Source organism: Clarias gariepinus, chromosome 14, assembly GCF_024256425.1.
Source record: "Clarias gariepinus isolate MV-2021 ecotype Netherlands chromosome 14, CGAR_prim_01v2, whole genome shotgun sequence".
NCBI lineage: Eukaryota > Metazoa > Chordata > Actinopteri > Siluriformes > Clariidae > Clarias > Clarias gariepinus.
This window is the reverse complement of record NC_071113.1, coordinates 19,098,800-19,109,304: the sequence shown is the minus strand read 5'-3', so window position 1 is coordinate 19,109,304 and position 10,505 is coordinate 19,098,800. Positions and strand designations below refer to the sequence as shown.

The 10,505-nt window shown below is 38.0% G+C and overlaps 1 protein-coding gene across 1 annotated transcript; it reads left to right on the top strand.

The window, feature by feature from the left end:
- Window positions 1–354: 354 nt before the first annotated feature.
- map3k8 (mitogen-activated protein kinase kinase kinase 8) lies at window positions 355–10,061 on the top strand. Its single transcript, XM_053512025.1, has 8 exons — window positions 355–513; window positions 1,524–1,881; window positions 2,438–2,608; window positions 3,662–3,923; window positions 5,421–5,527; window positions 6,328–6,480; window positions 8,143–8,389; window positions 8,480–10,061. Exons 2-8 carry the CDS (start codon window positions 1,546–1,548, stop codon window positions 8,605–8,607), a joined length of 1,404 nt encoding a protein of 467 aa, XP_053368000.1. The 5' UTR covers window positions 355–513; window positions 1,524–1,545; the 3' UTR covers window positions 8,608–10,061.
- The last annotated feature ends 444 nt before the right edge of the window (window positions 10,062–10,505 follow it).

Genomic DNA, 10,505 nt, shown 5'->3' with positions numbered 1-10,505 from the left:
TACCTTCTTTTCAACCTTGCTTTAACTGAAGATTTGATAAAAGTGAGTTTTATTTGTTATTCTCTACAAACTGCTTTAACTAAATAAACGTCTTAGTCATTCTATATTTTAATCTTTAAACCTTTAGCTTTAGCCCTGATGATACATCTATCTTTATTCTATGTGGTAAAATATAAGCCTAACACATCTGCAGTTGTTTCCACAGTGGTTAGTGAAGATAACGTAAAGAAAGCTTAAAAAAAAAAGCTGATTGCAAAATGGAAAGAGAAGACAGCCAGCAGGTGGCGCACGTTCTTAAAAAAAACAGCCACGGTTTGGTGCGACTGACCTTTTGAGAAAACACGAGAGTCTGAAAAGGAGAACCGAAACCGCAGACGTGGGAGGCTCTGATGTAGAAGGGCAGCGGAATGAAAAACCTACGGCTTATTTACCCCCTCACGGGCAGCACAGCCATTTCTCAGTATGGAGCATTACACACACATCGCTTCCGTGTGATCTAAAGTTTTTGTGAAGGTAAGAGCAAGAAAAAAACTTTTTCTATGGATATTAAATATGAAATATCGGTCCTGTGTTCCCCTGACAGCAGGGGTTTTGCTGTGTTTTTGAGCGTTTGTGTTTGATACATGGGCGAATATCGGCTCGTTTGACACCATCAGGCTTTCCTTTCTTTATAATGCAGGGAGTGTGTCTAATTTAACCTGTAGCAGATTTGCTGTTTGTTTGTTTGTTTGTTTGTTTGCTCGCTTGTTTGTTTGTTTGTTTGTTTGTTTATCACTTTGGTGTTCAGTATTTACCCGCGTTACTCTTGACACTCTGGACTTTTGACTTGTGTGAGGGGGCAGTTGTGGTGTTCTGGCTCAGGGTTTCTTTCCCCCTTAAAAATCCCCTTATTACTGAAACAAACAACAAACATCTCGGACGCTCGAGCAGTCGACATTAAAGCTGGTATTTCTTACTGAAATAAGTAATGCATTCTTTAAAATTTTAACCTTAAACAATGATACATGTGTTAATAATTGTTCTTGAGTTTTCCTTTATTATCATAACCCTGTTCAGAATGTGTTCCTAGTCGACTGATTCATGATTCTGGATTTATGAGTAATTGCATCATACATTTTGAAATACGACTTTTTTTCTTACTTTTATTTATTTCTTAATTTTTTTTGTATCAATAGAAATTCAGCACTAAGCGTTTTGATTTTAAGTAAAAGTTGCTAAAGGGATCTAAACAGTAAAAACCAGTTCTGGTGCCGGAGCCACCAGAGTTGCTGTGCTGTTTCCTTCCTCTTCTAAAACCCCCACTTTTGTAAAGCAAACAACAAACAGGTGCAAACGCCGCCTTTTTTTTTTTTTGTACTTTGGCATTAGCTACCAGAAGGTCGAACATCTGTGCCTGACATTCAGCTATTTTGCAGGAATGTTTTTAAAGTTAAGCCCACACTATTAACTAGAAGATGCATCTGACTGAATGGTGCTTACTGTAACTGAGTGATTTATTATGTTCTTGTGAAATTCTGTTTCAGACTTTTTGCATTTAAAAAAAACATGGATTTCGAGAACCGAAATGTTGACTTAGAACTACTCTTGGCACACATGAACATTGGAGACATCATCGAGGCTGTGGAGAGGCTACGCTCAGACAGAGAGAGTGAAGTGGAGTCAGGCGAGTCACTTGTGGAGGCTCTGTCAGGAGATAACATGGATGAAAGCGAGCTTTCGGATGGCACGTCCTCTCCTGACTTGGTTTCCCGTGTGCAGGAGGGCAAAGTGAGGTACGGCAGCGTGGCGGACCTGCTGGCGTTTGTCAACATGGTGTCCAACACACCTGCCTCCACGCTTTCTAAGTTAAAGGAGGAGGAGCTCGGGGTGCTGCTGAACAAGGTGAGGAATGGGCTCTTTAATAGAACACTTTTACAGTATATTCAGTTTATAGTTCATGTTGCTCCCTGATCTCATGGATTATGAGTGTTCTGCATCATCTAGGCTGGTGATTCAAAAATTATGGAAAGTCTGTCTATGATTTATTTTTAAAACGTTACAGTAGTAGACAGAACTGTTTTAAGATCTGAGTGTTCGTATGAATTCCTGGCAGCAGAATAAAAAAAAGCACCCTGTGCTTTTTTTCTTTCCACCCATAGGTTTTGACATCTTTAACTCCTAAATCCCATAATGCAATAATTCAGTGTACTATAATGAACTATCCCAGTGGTAGGGATTAGTAAACTGACACAAGATCAGATACAGTGTATATCTTGAAGTGGTTCAGGATTACTTCATGTCTCGCCTTTACTTGTAAGAACATCTTAGCTTGCCGCACATGCTGCTGCTCTTTGATTTTCTTTGTAGCATTTATTTCACAGTTTAAATTGATTAATTGTTGCAGTGTAAGTTTCTATGAGATTTTATTGTAGCCTCATTTTATGTTGCACCCTTACAGACCGACATGGTGATAAAAGAAGGGCGTTATCGTATTGATTTGGACGTGCTCCTGTTTCCATGGAGGCTAACCTACAAGGCTCCAGGCTCAGGTCACATTCCCAAAGGCTCTTTTGGGAAAGTCCACTTGGCTCAAGATATCGAAACACGCAAAAGAATGGCTTGCAAGCGGGTGAGTTTCTTCAGTGCCAAGAATCTGTGTGCTGTCTGCCAATGTTTTTCTGTTTCCCTGCTCTTAGGTTAATGCCTTCCAGGCAGAGACACAATCTTTTTTCCTGTCAACAGTAAGACAGCTTTTCCCATCAGCCCATTACTAAACATCCTATTTGGCTGTACTTTTAAATAGTTCTGATGGAGTAGCAAAAATAGTGGTGTGTCAGTACTCCTCTTTGCTCATGGAGTCTATTTCTAGGGGTCTATTTATAAATGTAACCCTGTTACCTGCTTCTAACTGTAGTTAATTATAGGTGCATGCTGTATACGTGCCAAAATAGTTCCAAAGTGCTTAGTCACATACTTGTAGAGATCATGTGTGCCCTCATGGGACATTCGCAAGGGCCACGAGGGCATGCGGAACAGAAAGGCAATCTGCTACAGCAATCGGAGTTGTTGCAATTAAAGAATATTTTTTGTTAAGAGGAAGAGAATGTGACAGGAAAGGACCTGATTTGACTGAAACGCTCTTTGATAGTTGCTTTTTTTTTCTTCTTTTTTTGTTAAGCCCACAGATTCTGAAACTGGAAACTTGACATGTACTAATGCAGTTCAACAGACATCCTAGAGAAGGCATTCGAGCCTGACTAATACACTGTACAGACATACATATAGCCAGATTGCAAATATTTTGTGCAAAAATTGATAAAACATCAGGAATATATGCTTTAGCCTTAAAGCTTTATGCAGATTTATCTGTTAGAAGTTATTCAGATGTGGATATTCTTCTCGTCAATATAAGTATATTTGAGGCTTGAAGACTAAACTTCAGATCTCAGGTAAACTTCCTGTTAGTACTTCATGTGCCCTTTGGGAGTCCCCTTGTCTGAGACCACAAGTGTTTCTCCATATGACAATATATAGCAGCAAACATGACCATTTGGCATGCATCGTGTTAATTCCATGCTTAAGCTTGGTAGCTTTTCAGTCTAGGTATGCATGTAAGCTATCTAAGAATATATCAGTTCTGATTTATTTATGATTTTCCATATTATTATAATCATTTATGTAGATTCCCTTGGAGTACTTCAAGCCAGCAGACGTGGAGATCCAGGCTCGGTTCCGTCATGAGAACATTGCTGAGCTGTATGGGGCTCTGCTGTGGGAGCAGGGTGTGTATCTCTTTATGGAGGCTGGTGAAGGTGGCTCGATTCTGGAGAAGCTGGAGAGTTGCGGTCCAATGAGAGAGTTTGAGATCATTTGGGTCACGCAGCAGGTTCTGCGTGGACTGGAGTATCTGCACTCGCACAATATCATACATCATGACATCAAACGTGAGTCTAGTACGATATTTTTGTTTGATCTTAATGTTCTATTAGTTTTTTGAGAAGTGAGTAAAGGTATACAAAGGATTTTAAGTAAAATGGTCCATTTCTTTGGAGTACAATTTCACTCTGTAATGCCCAGCACATATTTTCTCAAGTTAGATAGACTATCATTAAAGTGAATCAACAAACCAGCCGGATACTAGTATTTATCAATGGAGCTGCAGGAAATCAGGACAGCTATTGAAAGTTCTGGTAAATTTGTTTAGAGAGAGGAGTGTGGCACATTTTTAAGCTCCAAATCTTTTGTAAGCCATTTCAGGTGCACAGAAAACAAAAAGTCTTTTTTGGTGGGGTAATTGAAATTGCACTACACAGCCAGGAGAGATCTTGAATGGTGCATTGTACCAAAACAGACTGGCAATTTCAGTTCATAATTACTGCACTGCTGCTATAAAGTGGTTCTGCACCAGCAGGTTCAGTCTCTTCCTTTCTTGCTCACTCCCCTTGAAACTATGAGGAAAGATATGCTTACTAACCCTAACCCTGCTTGTTATGGTTAGGAGACCAGTCTTGCACTTCATTACTTTATGCAAACATGCATTCTAAGCACTACTGCAGACATGAACAGTCATAAAGCAGCTCCAGAAGTATGAGGAAACACGTACATCTAATACAATATTAAATAAAAGAAACTTTGTGTGAAGTAGCTAGGAACAACTGTATTTCAACTGTTTTCTAGAACAGTGGATCTTTGCATGACTGGTCTCAAAAAAAAAAGAAATAATATGAAACCATCTAATACTTAATAAAGAATATAGTGTAGAATGTTAACCAATTAGTAATTATGCTTTTTATCTGTATACAGATAAGACCTAATGCTCACTATTATTGCTATTATACTTGATATACAGAATGCAAGTTATGCATTTGCCCAAGCACAGGTCAAATAAATCACATATTATTTTAGAGGAGGAAACACATGCCCATAAAACCTTAAGACTTATTTCAGGTAAATCTGATTGAACTCTGTCGGGTAAAGGCCAGGCAGCAGATAAGCAGGAACTGGAATCTAGGCCAGTGTTAGGAGGAAGTGGTGTTGTGTTTTCTTAGCTGTTTTGTTACCTTTTCAGTAGTCTGGAACCACAACCTAACTCTGTCATAGGAAAGAAAGAGAGCCAAGGCTAGGAGCGTTCCCTTTCCTTAAAGTCAGTATGAATGCTAGTGAAAACCAAGAACTAAAACTATTGACCTTTAGACGACTGGAATTTCCAGCTGTAAAGAGATTGGAAGAGGGACAGTGTGGACAACAGAGTGATTCAGAGCAAGTGATTGGACACAGTGTCTTATACTGTGGTTTATAGTCTTGAAGATTTGCTAAATGAGTTTGGCCTCGAGAATAAACTTGCTTTTCAGCGCCAATTAATAAAAGAGATGACCTACATTTTGTGTGCAATTTGTGTCCAAGTGTCATGTTACTCATGTGTCCTCTCTTCCCCACTGTAGCCAGTAACATTGTGCTGATGTCTGCCAAAGCCGTGCTGGTGGATTTTGGCCTAACAGTGCAGATGACGGAGGATGTGTACGTTCCTAGAGACCTCAGAGGGACTGAGGTGAGTGTGAATGTGTGTGTTTGTGTGGGTGAACAACAACCACTTGCATTGCTTATATGATGCATTTCAGGACTGTGATTGTGAAATAAGGTACAAGAAATGAGATTTAACAGTTTTAGAAAGCTCCCAAATATAGTGAACAAATGTTGATAAGAAGTATGATAAGAGAAATATTTTGCTTTAGAAACGCATGAGTTAAGAGACATCACAAGCTTTATTTGTCTTTTAAATCATCTTTCATCGGCAAACTGATGCCAAGCTCTCTGTTAGCTTCACATGTCTCATTTACTCTTATGTCTCAGTGGGAAACTCCCACACACACACGCTCATACACACACACACACACACACACACACACACACACACACACACACACACACACACAGTTTTGATCCTGCCTGGAAAGTCCACAGTACAGATAATTTACACTTTGCTGACTGTTAGACTGTTAGAAACTCCCCGTTTGTTCCAACTGATGTTAAGTGTTTTATTCCTGTTCCTTGATTGATTTAGTAGGAATAACACTGAAAAATGAGTTTACAATAGTGGAAGAGGGTCCAATGATGGGTCATGTATTTCTTCCTGAATATTTGGAAAACACTGAGTTGTATCATCTTCAGTTCTGTAGAAGGATGTAAACTTCTGCAAAAATGTTTCTCTAAAAGTCCACAGCATGGCAGTAGATTTTCCGTTTAACATATAAAATGTATAATAAGCTGATATTTATATTATTATACATGTGCAAGTGTATAGCCAAAAAAAAGTGAATCATCATATTTTTTTCTTTTTTTTTCTTCCAGATGTACATGAGTCCGGAACTGGTTCTGTGTCGAGGACACAACACAAAGACGGACATTTACAGTCTGGGCACCACCATTATTCACATGCAGACTGGTAGCCCGCCGTGGGTGAGGAGATACCCACGTTCTGCCTATCCCTCATACCTTTACATAGTGAGTATATCACATAAAATCGGTTTTAATTAGGGGCAAAAATGCAATAATAGATATTTGACTTTGATATAACAACGCTTTTACCTGGCTGTTAAAGTTGTTGATGAATATTCTTAAACAGCAGCTCTGACAGTTTATATTAATGAGCTGGTTTTTATATGATATGATTTCTGGGATCTTTCACAGGGACTTGATGGGACTTGTATGAGACTCCCCTATGAGTCTGGTTCCTCTTAGGGTTTCTTCCTGGTCATTTTGATGATTATTTTCTTTGCCCCCTGTTGCTCTACTTCAGGTTTTCTGTAAAGTGACTTTATTAGAGTGTTTCATATTATAGAGATTCACTATACAAATGATTAAATATAATTTATAACCAATGTATTATTTCTGTCTTATACAGTTGCATGTATTCTTTCAGTTAAATAAAGAAAAGTAGAACTTGCTGAAATTTAGTTAAAAAAAATGTAGACTCCCAAATCGTAGTGAATCAATAGCAAAGGAATTTACTATGCACACAAATAAAAGTGTGAATCTGCTTATGTACAGTATCTGCATGTCGGGCGTACTGCGTCGATGACTGTATGAAAGCAGTTTCCCAAATGTGGTCAGATATAGCGTATTCGTATTAAAACCACATAAGACAAACCCAGAAACGCCCCGCTGGTGGAGATTATGACTTTTTGTCTCCTACGCTCTTCTTGCAGTGCTGCAAATCTGATTCAGTTTCTTTCAGTCTATCGTTGTTCCTCTTTAGTAAACTCGGTATCTCTGGGTCATTTGGTTCAGTTGTACTTCTACTTTGAAATCAGTTCTCCTTTCCATAATGTAGGTGGTACTTCTTTCACTCTGCATATATGTTTACTGTAAAAGGTTTCTGCATTGGTGGCTTAAGCCTTAAATTTGTACTTTTGCTGATTTAATTATTGGGCAGTAGTTTGGAGGAACATTATATGCATTATATATATATATATATATATATATATATATATATATATATATATATATATATATATATATAACATTATATTATATTAAGTTTTTTTTTATTTTTTAAATGAGCTCAATTTAAAACTGAATAGTTAGTTTAAGATTTAGGAAGTACAGGACCCTAATATACTATTATACCGATCAATTTAAACAACTATTTTTAATATGAAATTGAGACTTTGAAATAGTAGCTTAAATGATGCAGTGATGAGACTTTTAGCCCTAGAGGTTTGACCCTGAATAAGATAATAAAAAATCTGCAAGGAAGTCCAAATACTATAAGGAAATATATATATATATATATATATATATATATATATATATATAAAGTATGAAGGCATTTGGGTGATGATGATGTCACAGAAATAGTCACAGTCTTTCATAACCTGGGCATCATCTGAGAACAAGAGTTGACGTGATATTTCTTGATGTAACGTTGTCTCATGGTGTCAGGGTTGGCGTCACACCTGGCCACATATTGGGTTTCATTGAACTGACATTACTGGTGTACCACATTTTTAAAGGCTTACAGTTTTTCACTTCCCTCATACTGCAAATGATTTTTTTTATATTCTGTGTGCAGTATTCTGCGTTGTAATAAACTCTGTAGATACAATCCTGTTTGCTTTCCCAAATAATTTGAATGTACCTATTTCTCCTTGTCTCTCTGTGCAGATCCATAAGCAGGCTCCTCCTCTGGAGGACATATCAGAGGACTGTAGTCCAGCTATGCGAGGACTTCTGGAGCGCGCACTGGACAGAGTCCCGTCGCGGAGGAGCTCTGCCACGGAGCTCCTCCATGAGGAGGCCCTCCACCCTTCACGAGAAGACCAGCCTCGCTGCTGGAGTCTAGACTCTGCCCTTGGAGACAGCACACACCCACTCATACGCCAACACAGTCAGATGACTGATAGCACACAAGGTAAACATGCGTAAAACACACACTGGCACATAATGTGAGTCTAGTCATTTTCGTTTCTTCATCCTTTTTTTTCATTTCTTGTCATTTTAGATTCCTCGTCATTATATACTGAAGATTCCGGCCCATTTAAAAGAAAAGGTTCCCTCTACATAGACCTCGGCGCTCTGGCTGGCTACTACAACTTTGTCCGGGCACCACCGACCGAAGAGTATGGCTAGACAAATCCTAAGGTCTTTCTGACTGTACGCTTAGTTTGTGTTCTTGGGACTTGTGGGAAATGAAAAAAGGAACCAAAGTCCTGAAGATACAGTATATGGACTGTACCTACATATGTACTGCACAGAATATAAATGTGTTTCCACATCATTGGCAATTCAGTCACCTCAGTTACCAATCAAAAAGGTTACTTTGCATGATGATGATGATGATGATGATGATGATTATGGGATGGAAATTACATGTGCTCTTTCAGGCCCCAGTTTGGTGTGGAAACCAGAATGAGATATCTAATACCAGTGTCAGTAGAGTTGTAACCTTCATGCTTTACATATCGTTATTGTTGTTAATGATAAAAAAAAAAAAAAGCAGAAAAGCAAATCATCGTCTCGCTTTTGGGGATTGTGTGCAGATGATCTTCAATGATAATAAAAAATGGTTAATATTAGCTCATTGTCATATAAAAAAAATGGGCCATAGAATGTATAAAGGGCTATAAAGGTAAAACTTTTAATATTACTGCATTTTAGTAAAGGTATTCAGATGTACATGTAAGTGGATTGTAATTTTGGTGAGATTCTGAACAAAAGTATGGAGGTAAAAAGTCCAGATTTAATACTTTAGCATTGCTGGATTTGAACTTTACTTCGAGGCTGGGCCTTCTGATGAGTTCATGATGTAATTATACATCATTGTATGTAAGACAATTATTTGTCAATATAGCAAAAATAATTCAGGACAATTGAAAAAAACCTCCAGATTCAATAGGTTAACTTACACTTTCATTAGGATGTGCTGGATCAGATCCTTTGTTTGTGTGCTGAACGTATTTCCATACTTGTTTGCAAAAGAGACAGTGTGGCTGCAGGAGTTCATACCAGCCCGTTTTGAGTCATGTCTGATCAGTGCATTTTGGTTTTCAGCTACACCAGTTCTTTGTGAATAAGATTGGACATCCTTTGTTTTCTGTGTATGCTTTGTGTGTGTGTGTAACTTTTGTTTTATTGGGCACAATGTCATCATTTTACTCCAGCACTTAGCATTATATATTTCTTAAATTGATTAGTTAGATGGGACACTGGATGTTCATTTTTGTGTTTTCAGGATGATTGGCATTTTCAGATGTTCCTGGAAAATATAACGTTGTTGTTGTTCCCGTGGAATGTGTTTTTTTGCTGAGTACTTGCAGTGCAAATAGTCACAATGGATCATGTGCTTTAGACAAGAATTACAACGCAGCTCTGGTACGTCACACAATATTCTGTAGCAGTGTTGTAGCCTCGTGTAATCATGAACATAAATGTTCTTTATATGCACTATACATCAAATAAAATGTTACTTTTTTTTATTATCAACTTTGATGAAACTTGTTTACACCGAGTCTGGTAGGAATGTGCATTGTGTTGAAATTCTGTAACGTACCTGAATACGTTAATAAACTTATAAATCCGTTTTATTAAGGTGATCATTGCTTTTTTTTCCCCAAGTGTTTATGAAGTTAATTTAGGTTAAAAATGAAAATTTGACCTTATTTGTTTGTGCACTGTTTAAGCTGTTTTATTACAGGTAAAAACGCAATTGCATTAAAACAGTTACATCCTTATAAGGTTCAACGGAAATGCAGTTCTGTAGAAACATTAAGTCATTCAATTCTGGAAAGCACACCGACCTGTACAGTTTACAAAACCACACATGTTCTTATCAAGGAAGGGTTTCTGCCTGTCAGCTCTAGCAGGAGGGAATTATTTGCAATACATTTATATGAAGTGTTACCAATGTATGAGAACACAAGTTTTCCCCATAGTAAGTGAGTCAGCCAAAGTGTGTGACCTTCACTCTCTGACTTCTGTGAGTGTGCATTTCCCTTCAACTCTAATCATTTGCTAATATCCGCGTTACA

What these genes read in the sequence shown, in the direction of transcription:
- map3k8 (XM_053512025.1), top strand. Translation starts at nt 1,546, where the DNA reads ATGGATTTCGAGAACCGAAATGTTGACTTAGAACTACTCTTGGCACAC. An exon ending in GAGACCTCAGAGGGACTGAG is followed by an intron (nt 5,528 to 6,327) that starts GTGAGTGTGAAT and finishes TTTTTCTTCCAG; the next exon opens with ATGTACATGAGTCCGGAACT. An exon ending in GATGACTGATAGCACACAAG is followed by an intron (nt 8,390 to 8,479) that starts GTAAACATGCGT and finishes TTGTCATTTTAG; the next exon opens with ATTCCTCGTCATTATATACT.